At 37.9% G+C, this 23,760-nt stretch overlaps 2 protein-coding genes across 2 annotated transcripts in view; both read left to right on the forward strand.

Moving 5' to 3' along the window:
* Positions 1 to 2,938, forward strand: part of TMEM245 (transmembrane protein 245) — a 129,811-nt gene extending 126,873 nt beyond the window's left edge. The window contains exon 19 of the mRNA XM_023727409.1: positions 2,836 to 2,938. The gene's annotated coding sequence lies outside the window, so the exon portion shown is untranslated. The remainder of the gene's footprint in view (positions 1 to 2,835) is intronic.
* The window catches only part of CTNNAL1 (catenin alpha like 1), a 56,990-nt gene that overhangs the window by 8,490 nt on the left and 24,740 nt on the right, over positions 1 to 23,760 (forward strand). Inside the window, exons 2-8 of the mRNA XM_012554386.2 lie at positions 2,836 to 3,025; positions 9,730 to 9,917; positions 11,558 to 11,677; positions 14,368 to 14,457; positions 15,515 to 15,685; positions 18,609 to 18,809; positions 20,881 to 20,967. Of these exons, the coding sequence (XP_012409840.1) occupies positions 2,836 to 3,025; positions 9,730 to 9,917; positions 11,558 to 11,677; positions 14,368 to 14,457; positions 15,515 to 15,685; positions 18,609 to 18,809; positions 20,881 to 20,967 (1,047 nt within the window). The remainder of the gene's footprint in view (positions 1 to 2,835; positions 3,026 to 9,729; positions 9,918 to 11,557; positions 11,678 to 14,367; positions 14,458 to 15,514; positions 15,686 to 18,608; positions 18,810 to 20,880; positions 20,968 to 23,760) is intronic.

Here is a 23,760-nt window from a genome sequence, read left to right on the forward strand (position 1 = left end):
TATGCAAAGGCATTCAACTGTGTAGATCATAACAAATTATGGATAACATTGCAAAGAATGGGAATTCCAGAACACTTAATTGTGCTCATGAGGAACCTGCACATAGACGAATAGGTAGTCTTTCAGACAGAACAAGGAGATACTGTGTGGTTTAAAGTCAGGAAAGGTGTGCATCAGGGTTGTATCTTTTCAGTTTATTCAGTCTGTATGCTGAGCAAATAATCCTAGTAGCAGACTATATGAAGAAGGATGTGGCATCAGGATTGGAGGAAGACTCTTTAACAACCTGCAGTGTGCAGATGACACAACCTTGCTTGCTGAAAGTGAAGAGGACGTGAAGCACTTACTGATGAAGAACAAAGACCACAGACTTAAGTATGGATTACACCTCAACATAAAGAAAACAAAAATCCTCACAGCTGGACAAATAAGCAAGATCATGATAAACGGAGAAAAGATTGAAGTTGTCAAGGATTTCATTTTATTTTGTATTCACAATCAACACCCATGGAAGCAGCAGTCAAGAAATCAAACAACGCATTGCATTGGGCAAATCTACTGTAAAAGACCTCTTTAAAGTGTTGAAAAGCAAAGCTGTCACCTTGAAGACTAAGGTGTGCCTGACTCAAGCCATGGTGTTTTCAATCACCTCATATGCATGTGAAAGCTGGACAACGAATAAGGAAGACTGAAGAAGAGTTGGTGCCTTTGAATTGTGGTGTTGGCAAAGAATATTGAATATACCATGGACTGCCAAAAGAATGAACAAATCTGTCTTGGAAGAAGTACCACCAGAATGCTGCTTAGAAGCAAGGATGGCGAGACTTTGTCTCACATACTTTGGACATGTTATCTGGAGGAATCAGTCCCTGGAGAAGGACATCATGCTTGGTAAAGTAGAGGATCATTGAAAAAGAAAGATCCTCAACAAGATGGATTGACACAGTGGCTGCAACAATGGGGTGAAGCATAACAATTGTGAGGATGGTGCAGGACTGTGCAGTGTTCTGTTATACATAAGGTCGCTATGAGTTGGAGCTGACTCGAAGGCACCTAACAACAGCTCATAGAATTGTAAGCATTAAATGATTTAGTACGCAAAATGCCTGGTACTCTTGTGCTCAATACATGGTAGCTAACCTTATTTTTGTTACTCTTTTTACATGGTAAGGAAACTGAAGTTCGATCTCAGTTTTGTAAAGCTGTATATTTCAGTATGTGTGTATATATATATATATATATATATATATATATATATATGTATACATGTTTAAAAAAAAGGCTTGGAAGAATTATGCCTAAATGCTCACAGGGCAGTGGGATTATGGATGATTTTTATTTCTTTCAGCTTTCCTAAATCCCTCTACCCCTTTTGTTTTAAACAACCAACATGTATAGCTTTTGAACTTCCCTTTGAAAAAGTTGGAAAAGAAGGTAATTTTAGGACATAATTATATTTTTTAATAGAACTTTTATAAATTGACTTAGCTCCTCCAAATATCAATTTTAAGCCATGCCTATATTTGGATTGAATGTTTTCCAGACTGTTTCAAGTAAGAGGAAGACAGCCACACCTAACTATGCACTGGGGAGGATGCTTTTAGTGGAAAGCAAAATGTGTGTTCAGACTGAACAATAGGTGGTATTTTAGCCTAATTGCAGAATCCTCCTTTGTAGTTGAAATTTTAAATGTAAATAAAAGATTTAATAAACACAAGCTGTTTTTCACTCCTGAGTGTCTTCTAAGGTGGCAGCTTGAAATAGTCAGGCCTTCCTGATTCTAAACTATTAATACTGTACTATATAAAGTGGTTGGTACATAGTAGTTGCTCAATAAACAGTGATTTCTTTCCTCTTAATTCTCTTTTCTGGTCTTTGTTCATATATCTATACAAGTTATTTCAAAATTATACTCAATGGACATGTACTATTTGGAATCTGTATTTTTCATGTAATATTCTTTAATAAATATTTTTATATGTTACCATAGTCCACACACTAATTTTCTAAGACCTTTTGAAGATTTATATTTGTTTCAAAGGACTGAAATTGTCACCTTTTGTGTTTTATTTCAGGGCCTGGAACCAAGTGTTAAAACTCTTGGTATTTCATTTACTTTGAATCTGATGCGACAAAATTTAGAGAAGTATAAAGTTGGCGGTTCAAATCCACCAGCCAGTCCGCAGAAGAAAGATGTGGCAATCTGCTTCTGTAAAGATTTACAGCCTTGGAAACCCAGGGGGCAGTTCTACTCTGTCCTGTAGGGTTGCTGTGAGTTGGAATCAACTCAACGGCAATGGGTTTGAGTTTTATAAAACATAGATTCAATAGTTATTCTAAAGTGTCTAGTTAATTCAGTAAACATGTTTGGCACACATACTACATTGTATAACCCATGCATCATGCTAGGCAGTGGAGTGGAATGCCAAGGAGAAGAAGATGCTCTCTCTACTCTCACAGCAGCTCATAGTCATAGTAGAGGAAGCTAGAGCTGAAGTACTTTGGTTTTCTGTGGGTTCTGCAAACGTAACAATCCATCTTCTCTTACTTCTCTCCTATGTTTAAGATTTTTTGAAATATCTGGGGGGCTTATGGAATTGTATTGCCCCAGATCACTGCTCTCAGGTGAATTTGGAATTTTAACTAATGGAGAAATTGTCATAAGGAGTGATGCTGGATACTCCGCTGTCGTCTTTGGGTTGACCATCAATTTAGTCTAAGGCTAGTCCAGGATGCTGTACTTAATTTTCTTGGTCTTTGTGATACAGTTTTTTTTTTTTTTTTAAACACATTGGATAAAAATTTAAGCAAGCTGCTTTTATTTTTTATTTTTAGATTACCACACTTATTAATCATAAAGATAATACCAAAAAGTCTGATAAAACTCTGCAAGCAATTCAGCGTGTAGGACAAGCCGTCAACTTGGCAGTTGGAAGATTTGTTAAAGTCGGGGAAGCTATAGCCAATGAAAACTGGGATTTGAAAGAAGAAATAAACATTGCCTGTATTGAAGCTAAGCAAGCAGGTATGTGGATATTGATTTTGAAGGCTTTTCATACCAATTTGTTGTTATGGATATGATGACAAATTATTGTTTTACCTTGAGTAAAGATGTGTACTGTGCTTTAGCCCTCTGATTACAGATGACTAGGACAGGAAAGGAGTCCTGGTGGCACAATGGTTAAGCGCTTAGTTGCTAACCCAAAGATTGGTAGTTTGAACCCACCAGCCACAGAGGGATAAAAGACCTGGCTAACCCAAAGGTTGGTGGTTCGAACCCACCGTAGAGGGAGAAAAGACCTAATGATCTGCTCCCGCAAAGATTACAGCATAGGAAACCCTATGGGACAGTTCTACTCTGTCATATAGGGTCAGTATGAGTCGAAATCAACTCAGCGGCTCACAACAACAGAGCAAGAAAGGCCCGGAGTAGCTTCCAGGAGTATTGAACTTATCTTAGGACTTCTTAAGTCCTAAATCTGAACCATAGGACTCTTACAATGATCAGGGTAATGGTCTGCCATCCTCACTATCAGCCACTGAAATGTGAGAGATACAGGGAAGTGTGAGGCATAGACTCTGCCCTTGAGGAGCATATTAACCTACTCACTACCATGTAGGAAGTGGAAATAAACATCACTACATATCAGTCACTCTGCAGCAGACAAATCATTGTGACTTCAAGTTTCACAAGTGCCCACAATTCTCCAGAGCTCGTGGCACAGAAGCATAAGAGAACTGGGGTCTTTTAAGGGATACAAATGGTTCAGCTTTATTGATGTATCATTTATCCATTTATTCTTTTAATAAATATTTACTGAGTGCTGGTTGTATGCATACATTCTTCTAGGCTATAGAGATACAGCCCTGTACAAATCATCAGAAGTCTGCCCTGATGGAGCTTGTATTCCAGTGAGGGCAAAAGGCTATAAACAAATGAATAAATGTATAATGTCAAATATTAGTAGTTATCTTGAAGAAAAAAATAAAGCAAAGTAAGGGTTAGGAGAGCAATGGAGGTACTGTTTTAGAGAGGGCAGTGCTTCTCAACTTTGATGCTGTTGGCGTTTTGGGCTGGATAATTCTTTGTTGTAGAAGGCTGTCCTGTGATTTGTAGAATGTTTAGCAGCATGCCTGGCCTCTCCCTACTAAATGTCAGTAGACAACCCCCCACCCTCGCTGTGACAACTAAAAATGTCTTCAGACATTGCCGAATGTCCCTTGGGGTCAGTATCATCCCCAGTTGAGAACTAATAAGATAGGGGTTCAGGAAAACCCTCTAAGGAGGTGACACTGGAGCAGAGACTGCAATGAAATGCAAACACCAGCTATGTGAATATCTAGCAGAAGGGTATTCCTGGCAAGAGAATGTCAAGAACAGGTATGGCCTTTTAGGCAATGATAGGAACTATAATGGCTCCTCTATGGTGAATAGACTTAGTGGGGGTGAGGGGGGAATCAGAGAGACCAGGTAGGAGGCTGTTGTAGTGCTTTAGTTGATAAATGATGGTTACTTAGACTAGGTGATAGCATTTGAGGTAGTGAGAAGCAGTTACATTTAGATATATTGTGAAGGTTGAGCTGATGGGATTTTTCGATAGTTTGAATGTGGGATATGACAGAAAGAGGAGTCATGGATAACTCCATGGTTTGGAGTGTGAGCAGCTAGGTAATTGGTGGTGCCTTTTACTGAGATGGGTAACCTAGAGGGAGGAGCAGGTGTTTTTGGAGGGTCATCATGAGGACAAGGGAGAGAATGAGATAAGGCTGAGTAAATGTGGAGGGACCAACTAGATCTTACATGGTCCCATAAACCTATTGCTGTCAGGTCGATTCTGACCCATAGCAACCCTATAGGACAGAGTAGAACTGCCTCATACGGTTTCCAAGGAGCAGCTGGTAGATTTGAACTGCTGACCTTTTTGGTTAGCCGCCAAACTCTTAACCAATGACTTCAGGTATTATTCTATAGGTGAAAGGGAGACACTGAGGAATTTTGAGCCAGATGAAAGACACATAGTTTTGTGTTAGAAATCTTTCTGGTGGTGTGGAGGAAATGAACAAGTAAGATTTGGTTGGGAGATGATTGAGGCTAGAGGCAGGGAGATTAATATGGAAGCTTTTCCAATAAACCAGGCTAAACCAAGGCAGTGTTAATAGGGGCATACAGAACAGGAAGAGTACACAAAATACTCAACATAATAGATAGGCCTTGGTTATTGATTAAAAGGAAGGGGGGACTCTGGGTTGATTTTTAGGCTTCTGGTCATTTACTGGGATACAAAAACCTGAAAACCTTTTGGCCTTCAGTTGATTCCAACTCACAGTGACCCTATAGGACAGAGTAGAACTGTCCCATAGAATTTCCAAGGCTGTAAATCTTTACAGAAGCAGACTGCCACATCTTTCTCCCCCAGAGCAGCTGGTGGGTTCAAACTGCTGACCTTCTGGTTAGCAACCAAGCACTTGACCACTGCACAACCAGGGCTCACTGGGATAGACGATAGGTTATCTGGGGCGGGCGTGGGCAGGAAGATGTTCTTATTTCATTTATAATTTATAATTTGATTGATTTTAAAATTTGAAATTGCCTGCAATAAATAATACACGTACATTAAAACCATTAAAATAGGAGATGAGAGTAAATACGCCAGAAATTTTAGCCACCATTGTTACTCTAATTAAACATGAAGTTTATCTTTGCACTTCCTAGAAGCCGAGACAAAAATGTGGGAAACAAAAGGTTATATAATTCTCATTGTTGGAAGGAAGCAAGCCAGCTAAGCAGGAGAAGAAAGACTTTTTTCCTAGCACTAAATTATTGTGTGGGTGTTTACACAACAGTCATTGTGTAATGCAATGGACAATTCAACTGAAAATGCAGAGATGTTCTTCATATTGCTATTTCTTATAACAACCCTTGATTAAAGCTAAGAGTCGAGGTTTTTTTAATGAAAGGGCAACTTGAGTCCTCCTCACCTTACTGGCTTTCTATAGTGAGTCACTGTTTGCAGTATGGAGGGAAAGTACATGATATACTGACAAAGGCTCCAGCAGACTACAGTACTCTGCAAGTACTGTAAGCCTAGGCAGCTCCATAGGTGAAATATTATGGAAGCCATTTGATTTCATGGCTTCTACATGTCACCTATCCTCCTCATTTGAAGTGCCCTTTCCTTTCTGGAGAACCGCCTCCTGTGGTCACTCAGATAAGAGAACGAGAATGGTGCCTCCGGAGTTTCATAATACGGAAGCCATTTTTCTTTTAACATGTTTCTAGTCCACTCAGCCCATAGTGCTCCTTTCCTCTTCTGGACAGTTTAACATTCATTTGAGTGAAATAATCTAAAGTAGTGATAAAGAACTAGGGCTTTGGAGTCAAAATTCCTGGATTTCAGTCTCAGCTATTCTACATGCTAGCAGTATGATATTTGGCAAACTGTTAAACTTTTTAAACCTCATATTTTCTTATCTATAAAATAATACTGCAATATTAATATTTATAGAGGTGTTTGAATATAATGCGTGGAGCTGCATTATATTGGCACATAGTACATGCTCAATAATCATTAGCCGTCATCATTATTTTTATTAGTTTTACTTTTCTTTCCTTTGTTGAACTATTGCATTTTGTTTTTACCTTGTGCTTGGCTACCTAATCAGTTTTACATATTATATGGGAGGACAATAGATATTTGTGTTTGACTTTGAGTTTTCACATTAAGACACAATGCTAGCTAGTTAGATATAACAAATTAAAAATGACAACCATGAAGCCCTAAGACAGCTTTGTGACTTTTTCAGGGAACTAATTTCTAAACAGTCTATACCTTGAATAATGCAATAGACATTGTTTTTTGTCTGTTTGTTTATAATGTTTGTCCATTTGTTTATAATTTTAAGGGAGCATTTGACCTTGTTGGTGGAGCTGACCAAATGTTACCACCCAGTGAACTTATGAGTTAAATGCCTAGAAAAGTCAGAAAAGGGAAAGGTTAAATAATGCCATATGTACAGGCTCGTATGTAATATCTTTGGCAATTGAGAGCTACAAAAAAAGTAACATTTCCAGAGGTCCAGAGGAAACATTTAATCCTTTCAGCTATTGGTGGTACAATTCGTGCTGGTACTTTTCCTAAGCTCTGTTTTTCTCCCTGTATTTTACCATAAAGACTTTGTATTAGTTGTCTATTGCTGTGTAACAACTTAACCCAAACTTAGCAACTTAAAACCACAAACGTTACCTTGCAGTTTCTGAGGGTCAGGAATCAGTGGCTTAGCTGGGCAGTTCTGATTTAGGGCCTTTCATGAGGTTGCAGTCAAGCTGTGGGCTGGGTCTGCAGTCATCTGAAGGCTTAACTGGGCCAAAGGAGCTTTTTCCAAGCTCCTGCCATGGTTTTTTAGCTGGCTATAGGCCAAAGGCCTTAGTTCCTCATCTTATATATAGGCCTTTCTGTTCTAGGTGCTGCTTATGACATGGCAGCTGATGTCCTCAGAGAGAGAGGAGCAAGAGGGCTACCTCAGTGTCTTTTATAACCTAATCTTGAAAGTGACATACCATCGCTTCTGCTGTACCAACCCTGGTGCATTGTGGGGACAACACAGTGATGTGAATACCAGTAGGCTGGGACCATTGAGAGCTATCTTGGAGACTGGTGACTATAAAACTAAAAAATACCAAACCCATTGCCATCAAGTCAATTCCAACTCATAGCAACCCTGTAGGACAGAGTAGAAGTATCCCATAGGGTTTCCAAAGCTATAACCCTTTTACAGAAGCAGACTGCCACATCTTTCTCCCACGGTGCGGGTGGTGGGTTTGAACCACCAGCCTTTTGGTTAGCGGTCGAGTGTTTAACCACTGCGCCACCAGGGCTCCTTCTGGTTACTATAGACTTCCTTTATTAGTAGAGGGGGAGAAAGATGTGGTAGTCTCCTTCCTTAAAGATTTACAGCATTGGGAACCTTATAGGGAAGTTCTACTCTGTCCTATAGGGTTGCTATGAGAATCGAGTTATGAGCTGGTAGGACTTCAGCTATTGCTCTTATACAGATGATGTCCAAGTCTGTATTACCGAGTGATATCTAGTGTTTTATCTTCTGGATACTCCTGTGCTATTTTAACTCCTGTTGTCTGAAACTAAATTTATCAACTCCTTTCCCATGCCCTTCTGATAAGCGACATAGGTTCACAACTTGAAGCTTTCTTTTCCCCAAACTCTTCCTTTTCTTCTTATCACTGGTCAGGTAATTTAATATTTTCTTTCCTCAGTATTTCCCAAATCATCATCATCTTTATATTCCTATGGCTACCATCTAGTAAAGAACCCTGGTGGTACAGTGGTTAGGTGCTTGGCTGCTAACCAAAAAGTTGGTGGTTTGAACTCACCCAGCGGCTCCACAGGAGAAAAAACCTGATGATCTGCTCCCGTAAAGATTACAGCCTAGGAAACTCTGTGGGGCAATTCTACTCTCAAGGGCACACGACAACAACCATTTAATAAGGTCCTTAGTACCTCACACCCGTAATTGAAATAACTGTCTGATTAGTAGCCTGACTTGAAGTCTCTCCTTTCCAGTCCATTTTATCTGCTCCTACAAGATTAATCTTCCTGAAGCTTGACTTTCATCATGTCACATCCTGTGGTTCATTAAAATTCAAATACTTTTACATAAGATCCTTAGCCTGTGGGCTGGTACATTACTAGGGGTATGTGATAGTATTGACAAGAGGGCTTTCATGAGAAAATAAATCCATCACACACACAGGTTTATTTAAGACTTAAAAATTATCTTGACCACTATAAGAAGATTAAAAGTTTTTTTATCTTAAGTTAAACAGGAAGGAGTTTTGGAAAAAGTTATAGCCTGGTTTCATGTTTGCGGAGAAAAGACTATATTTTTTTTTTTTTTTTTTTTTGAGAGATAATGCTATAATAGAAATCAGAAGGTTTTGGTAGAAAAAGTGAAGAAGAGAATTTTTCTAGAGGGTTAGGAGTTTACTTGGTAGATTGGTTTATCATAAGCGTTATAAGAAGTACAGATTCAAACCCAAACTTGAGTGAGGGTCGGCCTGTGGTTTGAATTCTCAGGAGGAAGGCTTTTGTTTTGTTTTGTTTCCCCACCCAGAGCCCGGACTGACTGACAGACAAGTTTCCTTATTGCCCCTTTTTGTCTATGGACAGATTCTTTCCAGGCCCTCTTTTCACTGAAGATGTAGCCCCTTGGAGCCCAAAGCCTCATCTTCTCTCCCTGAGTGTCCATAAAAACACAAGCCTCTTTGGATTGTAAAGATTAACAATACCGCCCCCCTCCCCCACCCAGAGAAAAGATCCCCAGTCAAAGCCTTGGCACCTGCCTACTGCTCTGGTTTTTCAGTTCTTTTGTTTTGGGCTCCAAGGAGTTCTCCTACTAATTGTAGAAAAGGAGATTTTTTAAGATTGTGTCACTTCCCATATGACTGGAAACAAAAGTTGTATTTTTCAAAGTGAGTGAAGACAAAAATTTGTCCCAGTTCTTTAGAGTATACTATTATTTTGTCATTTGAAAGCCTTGTATGATAATCCCTCTGCTCATCAAGGATGAGCTGTTCATGTTAGTGATGTAAGACTCCAAAGCCAAAGTTCTGACTGTGGAGAAACCTACCTTCAAAGTTAAGGGATAGTCTGAATTTTAATGTAAGCGTGTCTTATTTTCAGCTTAACTTTTCCCACTTGCCTTTCTTGGTAGGAGAAACAATTGCAGCACTTACAGATGTAACCAACTTGAATCATCCAGAATCTGATGGCCAGATCACAATTTTTACAGACAAAACAGGAGTTATAAAGGCTGCAAGATTACTTCTTTCTTCAGTGACAAAAGTGCTGTTGCTGGCAGACTGTGTAGTCGTTAAGCAGATAATAACATCAAGAAATAAGGTATTTTTCTTCCTGATATTTCTGTATTTGTGTCTTCCAGGCTTGTTCAAAAGTGTTTTTTCAGGTTAATTACCAGTAATTTGGCAATTCTTGTCGATTATAATTGTTTATAACTGTAAATATCTATAATTTAAAAGTGATATTTCTTCTATACCTGTAATTCCTGAACTATGTGCATACTGTACCTAAACTTTTGAATGCAAAAAGTCTTCTCAGAAAATCATCATTCTTTTGTTGCTTCTCGATAAAAACTGTTCATGTGTACAAAATCCAGGAAGAAAAGCTGAACCATGACAATGTATGTAGTAGAAACCTAGTTGATAAAAATTCTGAACCTATCGGTACCTTTTTTTCCAAGTCAGAGAGTTAACAGTTTAAGAGCTTAAGAAAAAATTCAGTCACTGCAACTATATACTCAATTATCTGCAGCTATAAAATTTCTGTATGCAGAGTCTCTAAATATTACTGAATAATCACAAAACTTAGAGAATGGATTTAAACTCTTTCAGTCCAGAACTCTTCCAATCTCTCAGATTATAGTGGTGTTCCTAGAGCAGGAGAATCCAGGGCATCTACAATCACTTCTTTCCTTGGATAATTCCCTAGGCAAGGGGGGTGGGGGGCAATCAACCCAGGAATGGCTTGTCCTGGGAGAGTTTGAGGAGAAAACCTCAAGACACTTGATGAGTATTGAGTAAATCAAAAAGTGTAAGTTTAAAGAAAAAAAAAATGAAGAGGTGGATTAGGCAGTGTTAGAGGAATAGAAAAAATTTCCCCTCTTTGAAAGGTGGAGTTCCCGCTCAGTGTGTTAGTTCTTATCTGTGCTAGTTGCCTGGACTTCCTGAGCTGCCAGGGCAGATTAACATGCCAAATATCATATCCTCATTAAAGCTACATAAACACAGGATATCTGTGTTTTCTTTACCTATCTTGGTCTGAGTAAAACTAATCCAGTGCTATTATTTTAGAGAAAGTTATTTGAAAATATGTTCCACATCCATTTCTTTCTCATGTCAAGAAAACATATAACAATGTCTGTTGGCTCTACTACAGATTCAGGTTCTTTGTTCACCCTTGACTGTCTAAAGCTTCTTGACAATTAATTTTTTTGACATAGGCAATTCCTGACTGACCCAAACTGTTTTCCTGCTCTGTAAGTCTAAAACCTGCCTTACAACCCCTCACTCTGCAGATGGCCTTCTTCTACTTTCCTGAGGATAATGAGGTTCCTCCAATTTTGTTTCACTGAACCTTAAACCTTCTGTTTGTTGTCACTTATCCCACTCCATTCCTAGTTCTCTGAAGATTTTATTACTGTAGTCCTGCCCCTTCCACATTTTCCAGATGTTGTTAACTTCTCTTGTATACTTAGTCATTACTTTTATTCTTTTCTTTTTACTCTCAAATCAGCCCAGGTCTCTCCATCCTAAGAAACAAATCATTCCCTAGATGATTCTGCCTTTGAATCTGTTTCTGCTTGTCTGAGCCCCTCCTTCACTGTCCTCTTTTCAGACTCCTTCTCACCTTTCCCCTAGAATTTAGAATTTTCTTTCTTTCTTTTTTTCTCTACTCAACCTTGAAGTCTCAGTCTCAGATCTGTCACCCTGCTAATAAAATACTATTAATTCTCTATTTTGCAGGTTCTTGCAACTATGGAAAGACTAGAGAAAGTGAGTAGTTTTCAAGAGTTTGTCCAAATATTCAGTCAATTTGGAAATGAAATGGTGGAGTTTGCACATCTAACTGGAGATAGACAAAATGTATGTATTTGCCACATTTTAAAATCTTCAGATAAATGCATGCTTTTCAGTTTGGATGTGGGTGTAGTCTTCTGGATCATTTGGATTGCTTTCTTTGCTTATGAAATCTATAACCTTGGCCTTGAAAGCCTTTCATAAATAAGTCAGAATAAGGTAAGTAGATCTGTATGTCTTTTTTGCATACATATAACAGTTAAATATGTTCCTACCTCACATACTGGGAAACGTCATACTCACCCTACAAGGCCCAATTTGAGTATTTCTTATGCGTTTTTATGGAGCTTTCCATTTGATTCTTCTACTAGGGCTGAGGCAAATAAATTGAGTCATCATATATATTCTTACAGTGTTTTGTTAAAAGAAAAATATTTTGTAACAGATGAAAATTTTATGCAATTCAAATTTTAGTGTCCATAAATAAAGCTTTATTGGAACACACCCTTACTCATTCATTTATGTACTGTCTATGGCAACTTTCATGCTACAATGGCAGAACTGAGTGTTGGAACAGAGGCCGTGTGGCCCAGAAAGCCTAAAACATTTACTTTCTGGTCTTTTTTTTTTTTTTGTTGTTGTTGTGCTTTAAGTGAAAGTTTACAATTCAAGTTAGTCTCTCATACAAAGATTTATACATACATTGTTATGTGACCCTAGCTGCTCTCCCTATATTATGACAGCACACTCCTCCTTTCCTCCCCAGATTTCCTGTGTCCATTCAACCGGCTCCTGACCCTCTCTGCCTTCTCATCTTGCCTCTGGACAGGAGCTGCCTATTTAGTCTCATGTATCTACTTGAGCTAAGAAGCACACTCTTCACGAGTATCATGTTATGTCCCATAGTCCAGTCTAATCTTTGTTCTGAAGAGTTGGCCTTGGGAATGGTTTTAGTTTTGGGCTAACAGAGAGTCTGGGGGCCATGTCTGGTCTTTTTACTAAATTTGAGTTCTGCACCCCACTTTTCTCCTGCTCTGTCAGGGACTCTCCCTTATGTTCCCTGTCAGGGCAGTCACTGATGGTAGCCGGGCAACATCTAGTTCTTCTGGTCTCAGGCTGATGAAGTCTTGGGTTTATGTGGCCCTTTCTGTCTCCTGGGGTAATATTTTCCTTGTGTCTTTGGTGTTATTCATTCTCCTTTGCTCCAGGTGGGTTGGGACCAATTGATGCTTCTTAAATGGTCACTTGCTAGCTTTTAAGTCTGGTCTTTTATTGAACACGTTTGTCAATCTCTGATTTAGATGGTAATAACCAAGTTATAGGAGTCCCTGGGTGGCGCCAACAAACATTCAACTACTAACCAAAATGTTGGCAGTTCAAACCCACCCAGAGGCATCTTGGGAGAAAGGCCTGGTGATCTGCTTCTGAAAGGTCATAGCCATGAAAACCTCGTGGAATGCAGTTCTACTCTGCAACAGATAGGGTCACCATGAGTCAGATTCAACTTGATGGCAGCTGTTTTGGTTTTTTAACCAAGTTATTATTAGAGTATTTGGCTCTAGACTGGATCAGCAATATTTGGGTACCTTCTGTGATAGCACTCTATTGAAGACTCTATGAAGAGAAACCTCCCCCACTACCCTCACCCCCCAAAAAAAAAATCAAAGAACAGTGCTTGCTTCAGGGTTCATAATCTAGTTGGGGAAAATTGTCAACCCAAGAAACATCTTAAGAACATTTCAGACTAGCATACTGATTAAGTTCAGGACAAACGAACTTCATGGTGAGATGAATAAACAGGTAGATGGGATTAATTGTACATGATCCTTGAACGAACTGGCTTCTAAACTTGTGTCTTGAAGGAAATAAAAATCAATAGATGCTCAATAAATAAGTCATTTTTAACTAATGAAGATGTAGGATGTTATTTCTGGCTAGGAGTAACATGTGCCACATGGACACAAGAATGTCAGGTGTAGTGAGTGACCAGAATGTGAGCCATGTGGTAGCCTCCCCCTATGTCTCAGTTTCTCACTCTTTCACCCTTTATAAAGGCAGCTGTTTCTTTTCACTCGTATCATGTTGATACATTTAGACTGAAGAGATGGCATTTTATAAAAGTTTACTCTGTAATGTTAGATTAGTATTTTCACATTTCTATTGTCATAAATGGAGCCCTGGTGATACAGTGGTTAAGAGCTCAGCTGCTAACCAAAAGGTCAGCAGTGCGAATCCACCAGCCACTCCTTGGAAATCCTGAGAGGCAGTTCTACTCTGTCCTATAGGGTCACTGTGAGTCAGAATCGATTCAGTGGCAATGGATTTGGGTTTGTTTTTTTTTTGGTATTGTCATAAGCATTTTAAATTTCCACAAGATACTCTATTAAGCAGATTTAGTACCACATTTTACTTAATCATTTATTATTTAACATTTAAGTTTCTGATTTTTCAGGATTATAATATGCTATGAATGAATGCGTTTTTAGATATATAAATTGATTTCTAAATTTATTCTTATTCTCATGGGATAGATTTCCAGAGCTAGAATTACTGAGCTGTAGAGTGAACATATTTGGAAACGCTTCGTCAGTATTTCCAATTTGATTTCCAAAAGGAATATACCAATTTGTAGTCCTACCAACAAGCTGTAGTATCATCTTAAAGTAGATTCTATTATTGCTGAGTAAATGAATTTTTCAAGAAATTGAATTGTTGACATGATCCTAGAATCCTTAGTGATTTTATTTCATTTTTAGGATTTGAAAGATGAAAAGAAAAAGGCAAAAATGGCAGCAGCTAGGGCGGTTCTTGAAAAATGTACAATGATGCTTCTCACAGCTTCAAAGGTATGAAGATCTTTTTACTGTGTTGTAAATTAAGAATTAGAAAACCTGATGGAAGTGCATCTAATTTATTTATTTCATATTTTAAAAAGATTAAGATGATAACTTAGAATATAGGCCATAATAGTCAAATCTCAGTTATTCTTTAGGAAGAATGCTAATGTACTTTTCCAGCTCCAAACAGCAATTAATCTACAGGTCACTGTGACTGAGCAACTAAACTGACGGTGGTCGGTTAGGTGCTGTGGAATTGAGGCCTACCAGACATAGCCACTGCCTGCAAGGTTTTGCCAGTCTTGTTGGGGAGCCAGCATACATGCTGTAGAGAAAGCTGGGCAAGTTAGGACCTGTTAAATAACCGTGGGGTATTATGTCAGCCCTTAGTTTGTTTATGCTATAAATTCATACCTCTAATTCCCTATTCTACTTTTAACAAAATTATCATGAGTTTCCAGTTCCAAACAGCAGTTAGCCAGCAAAGTGGTACAATTCAAGAATCAACCAGCAAACCTCTTATTAGCAGTTTGTTTAGAGTTACTTGGGCCTTTTCTGCTCAGAGTATGTACTCTATGCTAGCACCAGAGAAGCCACAAAAAGAGAGATTTATCAGTGGAGCCCACGGGGAAGGCTGTGCTCATATCTAGGTCTCTGAGTTTTTTATTTACATCATTTTTTTAAAGTCAAAAATGCATCCACAGTCACATATCATCTCTTAATTTTTCCTCATTCTTTTTCAGTTCTTGCACATATAAGACAATATTTTAAAATAGTTTTAATCATGATGAAGATACAGGTTTTTTTTTTTCCTTCAAAAATTTTAAGTAAACTTATTATTGGAATATGAGGATAAAGTTTTGCACTTTGAGTTTTTCACTTAACCTTGCTATCGCTTTTTACTCATCCTGCTTCCACTTTAGTGAGGAGAAGGAGCTGGGTGAGCCAGGGACCCAGGAGATTTTGGTAAAGAACCATTTTTATTAGCATGACCTGTTCTGTGTAATATTTTGTGTATTAGGATAAGGGTCAAATATTAAAATGAAAATATTCAATTTTTTTGAAGACGTGCCTTAGGCATCCTAACTGCGAATCAGCTCATAAAAACAAAGAAGGAGTATTTGACCGGATGAAAGTGGCCTTGGATAAGGTCATTGAAATTGTGACTGACTGTAAACCAAATGGAGAGACTGACATTTCATCTATCAGTATTTTCACTGGAATTAAAGAATTCAAGGTAAGAATAAATAGAAGAGTATATTTTGATTTTTTTTTCTTTCCACCTAAAAGGAGCATTCTTTTACGTAGTACCCATATTTTTGTGTAATCTTTTAGAATAGATGCTTCATAAAAGCAGGTGTATCTGTTAAAACAATGCCTCTACAGACAAACATAATCTTCAGTACCATTGGCCTTAGTGTTGTGTATATAGAAGAACACTGGTCTTGGGTTATAGTAGCTACCTTGGCCCTGTTTATCCACAATAATAGGAATTGAGCAGTGCCGTATCATCCATGGATGATGACAGGCAGCTAATCATTTCTGCTGGAATTCTTACTCTTCCTTATGCTATAGAGCTAGTACTTTGAAACTGTGGTAATAATAAGTAGTATTAATGATAACTAAACAAACAAACAAGCATTAACATTTATTGAGCACTTACTATGTGCCAGGCCCTATTCTGAGTGCTTTAAATGTATGGACTCATATGATCCTTAGAAGAATCTATGCAGTAAGTATTATTGTTATTATCCCCATTTTACCATTGAGTAGACTGAGAAACAGGGATTAAGTAACTTGCAAATTAGTAAGTGTCAGAGTTGGGATTTGAAACCAGGTAGTCTGACTCCAGAATCCCCACTATTTTAGAGAAGAACTACTCATCAGAAGTCAGAGAGATGGTAAAAATGCCCCTGGGAAACCTTTGGGAAAGAGCAGTCTGAATCAGAAGGATCCTAGGAAATCATCTAGTACAACCCCTGATTTCACAGTTGGAGAAAGGAAGGCCTGCGAAGGTACCTAATATGCTAAGGGTAACCCACTTCTATAATGGACAAGGCTGAGGCAGGATGGCCTTCCTTCCATCTTACTACACTTTGACTTTTAGTAGTATGAAGGTCTAAGTAGGAACATGGGGTGAGAGGAAGAAAGTGATAGAAAGAACATCTATTTTGAAGATACAGGGACTTAATAAATATTATCTTAATAAATAGTAACCCCTAACTGTCCTTTCAGGTGGATATTATTATACCTGTTTTTTTGAGGAGGAGAGCTAATAAGTGGTGGAACCATTTTTAGAACAAGGACTGTCTGATTCCAAAGTGCATGACCTTTCAGTTTACACCTCCGGGTTTGTTTATATGATGCTTGAAGAGAAAGAGGCAGCAGGGATCAGTCATTTTCTTAGAATTTTTATTACTGAAAAGGATCTTAGAGATTGTTTTTCTAATTCCTTCTTTTTATAAAGGCTGAGAGAGGAGATGTCTTGTCAAAGGCCAAAGGATAATTAGGGAAACAGGTAGGATTAGCACTAGATCTTTTGCCTCTTGACACTGCTAGGCCCTTTCTGGTTCCAGGTTATCTAGGAGCAGTTCTATCCAGGTGGCTGCTGCTGCTGCTTCTTGCTGCTGACTCTTTCAGGATCAGGCATTCTGGAGATTGAATAGGCTCAGTCTCATGGGACAGTGGTTATCTTTTTGGCATTTTAGTTTTTTCTTATGGAGAATATAATCTGTAGAAAGTGAATACTGTACTCATTACTGTGAATACATGAACAAATCTTATGAAACCATATAAATCAATGGCTTAAAAAAAAATGAAAAACTCTACTAAATATTGCTGTCTAAAAATATGTATATAGTCTACTTAAAGGGAAATAAAAAACTTTAACATAAGTGGTATTTGTTCAACATGACTGATTTTTATGTTTTAATTCTGTTTAAATTCTCAAGTTCTCAGACCCTCATTGTCAATCCCATGCTCACTTTTATCTGTGTTCATTCCTAGCTTAAAAAAAAAAAATCCTTCTGCCTACCTAGGTGGGAGCAATTACTCTAGTGATGGCCAAGAGGAGAAGGGGAAGCAAGCACCCCCCTACGGCCTCTTGACCTTTCTGAACCTTGGTATTTTCATGGGTCATGTAAAAGTGGGTCATGTGTTAAGAATTAACTTGAAATAATATTTGTGAAAGGACTTCAAAATGCTAAACAATGTATCATCATGTTCATCATGACCACAGTTATAACCATTACTGCTTATTGCTTCTTGGCCCAAGTGATCTCTGACATATTTCATGAGATAAAGGTTAAGTAAGGGTAAGTGCATAACATAGCTTACAAAGCTAAGTGAGAGAAAGATTGCACAAGTGAACACGTGTCCATCACACATTGAAGGAACTCTAGTGTAGTATGGCTGAAGCGGAAGGTTGTTTTGGGGTGTAGAGAGTGAGGTAGACTGTTATCTCAGAGGTATGTGAGAATAAGACCATGGAAGTTTTTGTGCTATACCATGGAAGTTTGGGCTTGATTCTGTAGGTGGTGCAGAGCCAATTAGAGGGAAGTGGAAATATCAGAAGATTTACATTTTAGAAAGATTATAGCAGCCACCAACTGTAGGAGGCTTTAGTCAGGGAAGTGCTGTTGGGGACATAAGACAAAATACAAGGTGACTAGTTAGGTGACTAGGAGAGTGTTGCTGAATTAATGAAGGAAAATTTATTCCTTTCCCAGTCCCTCCCACACTCCACACCTTCCATACCCTTCCCCTTGGGCTCAGCACATATTCATATTTGGATGTAACATATCTTCCAGAACTTTGCCTAGGCATTTCTCAGCTGAATATCCTTTACCTAGAGACTAGCTCATTTTTCCTGCTGGTTGGTACATGTTGATGTTCTTTCTGCCTTGGTACTCACTGGTCTCATAGGAAAAAATGTGGTTAACAACTATGGAATGAAACTCTACATGGCTATTAGTGGCTCTTGAGCAATGCGTCCTCCTGTTCAATGGAGAATATAGTTATCACTGGACACTGTATTTCCCTCAGCCCTCAGACACGGAAAGAAATTGCTGGTGTCTTCCCAGGCAGTATTAGAAATTACAGCCCATTGTGGTTGGGTGGGAGCATTGACTCACATGAACGTATATCCTTTTTGTTCTCAGATGAATATTGAAGCCCTTCGGGAGAATCTTTATTTTCAGTCCAAAGAGAATCTTTCTGTGGCGTTGGAAGTCATCTTGGAGCGTACAGAGGACTTTACTGATTCTGCCTATACCAGCCATAAGCACAGGGAACGCATCTTAGAACTGTCAACTCAGGCGAGAATGAAACTGCAGCAGTTAATTTCTGTGTGGATTCAAGCTGTAAGAATTTTTTTCATGAAAGTAAATCTTATATAGCTTTTCCCTAATGCTCTGAGAAATGTGAAAGCTAACATAATCACCAGGAGTGTGAATTTGGTCCAGAGTTCAATAAAGGAGTCTCATCCTTCTTTCCCTCCTAGTTGGCCAAAATATCCTTCCCATCCAGCACTCACAGTGTTTGTTCCTCACCCTGGCCAGTCTGGGTTCTGTGCCACTGTCACCATCACTAGTTCACCCTGTTGTCCCTATTCTTCCATCAAACTCACTTGTGGAAAATTCCTCCCCAAAATGCTTCTTCAGAGTGAAGAGCAGAGGAGTAGACCCCTACCTAGAGGTTCTTGGGACCTGAGTCTTACTGCCGGAGCCATTCAGATGTGCACAGTTCTTAACTCTGAGGACAGCTGATTTACAGACACAACGCTTTAGAAAACTTATTGAGGTCTAGATGAAATGAAGACAAGGGTAGATCCAGCTGGCAGGTAAAAGATTTTTCACCCTTGCACAGATTCCTGGTCTTAAATAGGCTCTGGTATGCTTAAAACATGGGAGGTTACTTGGGCAGTGTGGTAAAGACTGACAGAAGTGAGATGATATAGGAAAAGTGTACCTAATTTCATATAAAGGGTAGATTACAAAATTGTAGTTGAGAGAGGACAGAGGCCTGAGATATATCTTTGGCACCATTTATTTATTTCTTAGACCCAGGCTATTTCAAAATAGTGTTTAACATGGTTTATAACATAAAGCATAGATAGAACTAATCTGGAAGTCATGAACAAAAGCTTTGGCAGTAAGGCTAAAGAAGGATGAATATGGATAAGTGTGAAGAAAGAAGCAGCAGTTTACTTCCTTGCAAATAGATTGATTTATGAATGAAGAAAAGATTTGAATCAGATTTCTCTGATGTTTTCTTGGCATCATAATAGAGCAAATGTTTACATTAACTGGGAAACTTGCCCTAGAGTAGAGTGGTGTCAGGGATATGAGCAACATTTGTGTTTAATTTGAATTATCTATGTGGTATCTAGTCTGAGCAGAAGATTGCTTCTGTGTTAAATATTTTCACCTAACATTCAGTATAAAGTGTTTCTTGTGATGAAATGCTCTCTGAATTAGGAATCCAATTCTATCAATACTTTGATTTGCAATTAGCACCTTTCGTGTATTTTACAAGCACTCGGGTCTCTGATTCTACATGTCAGATGTATTGCTCATTCATTCATTTTTTTCAGCAAGTGCTGAGTGCCTTGTGTATGCCAGCCACTGGAAATCTAAAGATGAGTAAGATAAAACCTTTACCTGCAAGAATTTTACAATCTAGCAAAATGTGAGAAGGGGTAAAATAAGTACACAAAGCTTCATAAGACAGGGCGTAGACCATGTGTTGAGGGGCTTTGCAGGAAGGTGAATTTACATTTAGGGAGAAGAATCAAGAAGGCTTCATGAGGTACTGACATTTAACTTTGGTTTATTCATTCAAAGAATTAAACACCTACTACCTGCCCTGTGCTGTGCCAGGTACTGTGATGTCAGTGGTAAACAAAATAGGTGGGATCCTGGACTTGATGGAGCTTATATAGGTCTAGTGGGGAAGACAGAGTTTAAACAAAAAATCAAACAAATAAACTTGTAATTGCAAACTAGGATGACTACTTAAAGAACAAGATTAGAGAGGGCAAGAAGAAGGTCTAATTTAGATTGGGTAATCTAAGAAGACCTTCTTGACTAAGACATTTATGTAAGATGAAGAGGAATAGGACTTTATTTTTAACTAGATTAAGAGTGAAAGGAAGAGCATTCCGGGCAGAAGATAAAACAGATTTAGTTTTAGACATGATTAATTTATTAAAGAAAAGTAGACTCCACCTGTTAAAGTGGGAAAATATAAGTAATAGCTAAAATAATATTTTCTACTGTTATAAGCAAGTGAATTTTTAAAATCTACTTTTCTTGTAGTTCACATAATGATATTAAAATTTATTATAATTTGTAGTTCAAGTAAAATTGGAATTACCAATTTAAAATTTAAAAAATGAGATAACACCACATATATACTTTTCAAATTTTTTAGCAAAGCAAGAAAACAGAAAGTATCGCTGAAGAGCTAGAACTCAGTATATTGACAATCACTCACAGCCTGGATGAACTTAAGAAAGAAGTAAGTATAGTTTGTTATCTAACTTGGTTTAATTCATTACTAATTTTCATGTTGTATGGTATGTATGAAATGCATTAGTATTATGTCCCTGTGCCCAGAAAATGGTCTTAAAACTTCTCGTTTGATCTAGTTATTTTGAAGCCACCACTTTGTTAGTGTCATCTTTCTCAAAGCCTCAATCAGATGTTCTGTCATGAAACATCAATGTTACCACTAATTATGATGTCTTTTGCAAATACTTTTTTAAGTAACTTGTTGAATTATTGAAGTCTTGCAATTATTTACTTTAAAAATTAGACACGGTTCAAAAATTTACCTGGGATCCATCAGTTCTCTCACTTGCATTTCTATATGCTTTCTTGGGTTGGAGACAAAAAGTGGCATTAAAAGCTGAAGAATAATGCACAACCTGATCTCTGCCCATAAAAGTGTACTGGCATTTGGATGTCATAGGAAAACGTGGTGAGAATGGCTGTCTGAGAAAACACAGGTTTCTGCCTAGCGCCCATACCCTTTGGCTTTTTCCTCATTTATACATGGGATGTCATGAAACAAATAAAACGGTATTAGAAGAAAAATACGTTTATATTTAGGGTTTATTATCTTATTTCCATTGAACTTACCAAAAAGTTAATTTACTACAGACCCAGTAGGGTTTCTTTCAGAAGCTGAATAATTATTTGCTCTCTTGCTGCTGTGTTAGGTAAATCTTACACATTGATCCCAAATTAGGGTTGTTGATGCCATCCTGGGAGATAAATATGTGCAAGTGATTGTTTATTGGCCCTTTAAAAGGGGGCTGTTAAATCAGGAGATAGTAGTATATTGAACAAGCATAACTCAGGTTGTGAAAAATATATAACTTTATTTCTGTTTTTCCCTGTCCCTTTAAAGTCTACTCATAAAAATGATATTTGATGGTGAAAATCTAAATGCTTTCCTTCTAAGACTGGGAACAGGCAAAAATATCCACTCTCATCACTTTTATTTAACATTTTTACTGGATAGTCAGTGCAATAAATCAAGAGAAAGAATAAATGGCACACATATTGGAAAAACCAAAAACCAAACCCGTTGCCATTGAGTCGATTCTGACCATAGCAACCCCATAGAACAGAACATATTGGAAAGGAAGAAGTAAAAGTATATTTGCAGATGACATGGTTGTGTACATAGAAAATCATATTTTTAATGTACCCTTAAAATGGTATATTTTGTTGTATATAAGTTATACCTCAATAGAGTTGATTTTTTAAAATAGTCTTTTGGTTGAGAAGATTTTCCAGTTCCCTGAATGAAAACTTGGTCATCTCATGACTTATTTGGTCACTCTCAAGTAACAGGAAATCCTATGGTCACTTAAATCAGGGGGTAGCCAACTATAGCTAGGCCACCTGTTTTTGTAAATAAAGTTTTCTTGGACACAGCCATGACCATTTGTTTACATATTGTCTATGGTCACTTTAGTGCAGGACTGGGTAATTGTAACTGAGACCCTGTGGTCTGAAAACCCTAAAATATTTATTATTTGGCCCATTACAGAAAAAGTTTATCAATCCCTCCTTTAAGTCATAAAACAATTTCAGTTCAAAAATTAGAATGTTCATTCCAATATATTAATCAGTATTTCCATCGTCATTCAATTGTAGGACTTCTCCTCTTTCCCCACTCCCCTACCTCAAGTAGGACTTTTGGGGAAGGTGTGATTGTCTTCTCCCTTTTTTACTTCCCTTATCCTCCATTATCTAGCTGTTGTTATTGATCTTTGCAAGGCTGTGGCACAGGATGAGAAGAGAGGAAGGGGGGAAACCTCATGTTCTTAGTGACTGGTGCCCTTATAAGATAGATGGCTTTGGGCCCAGTAGATGTTTAAAGCTTTCTGTCTCATGGATACTTTAGTTGGGTGCCCCTACTACAACTCCCATATCATGTTGCTTCTTCTACTCGTCCACCTTGAGGTGTGCCTGGAGGTAGGACTCACGGTAAGTACTCTATTAGCTCTTCAAATAGATCCGCTTCACAAAAACATCTCCTCTCTCTTATCTCTAATTTTTAACTCTTTTATATTTTTTAAGAGGGTCAAGAATCAAGAGCATGAAGTTGGTTTTTGGATGTTTCTATTATAAATTATATACATGATGATGTGTTTCACATCTTACTTGGTACTGATTGTTGTTGTTAGTTGCTGAGTCGATTTGAAACTTCTATTTTAACGTTCTGCTACACATAGAAGGACGTGGTTTTCTATGGTTTAAATATAGCTAACCCATTTTTTTTTAACCTATTCAATTTTAACTATTGTTAAAATTGTGACTCTCATTGGAGCATAAAATCATTATTTTTATCATGGACTTTGGTGATAGACTCAGTGGCTTCCCACAAGCTTCATTTTCCTCACCTCTTAAATGGGTATAACACTATCAACCTATAAGAATTTTTATAAGGATTAGGGGAGATAATGTATATAAAGCTGCTGTCAGTACGTTGCACAGAGCAGGAACTTACTAAATGTTTTTTCTCCCTTCCTTTGTTAGAGTTGTTAGTGTATTGTCTCCAGAACTTTCTTGTAAATTTTATGTGATCTTGGGCAAGTGACTCAATTTCTGTGGACTTGTTTCATAGTCTGTAAAATAAAGGTCTGGCAGTAGATATTCTCTAAGGCCTTGATGGTTTAAAAAAAAAATTTTTTTTTTTAAATTCTTATGTGGCATTTAGTTTCCAAAGGAAGGTGTATTTTAATATGTTTTTGTTCCTGACTGTAATTATCACTTGACTGCATGAAAGCAGACTAGT

The sequence above is a fragment of the Trichechus manatus genome, unplaced genomic scaffold (genome assembly GCF_000243295.1).
Source record: "Trichechus manatus latirostris isolate Lorelei unplaced genomic scaffold, TriManLat1.0 scaffold00016, whole genome shotgun sequence".
NCBI lineage: Eukaryota > Metazoa > Chordata > Mammalia > Sirenia > Trichechidae > Trichechus > Trichechus manatus.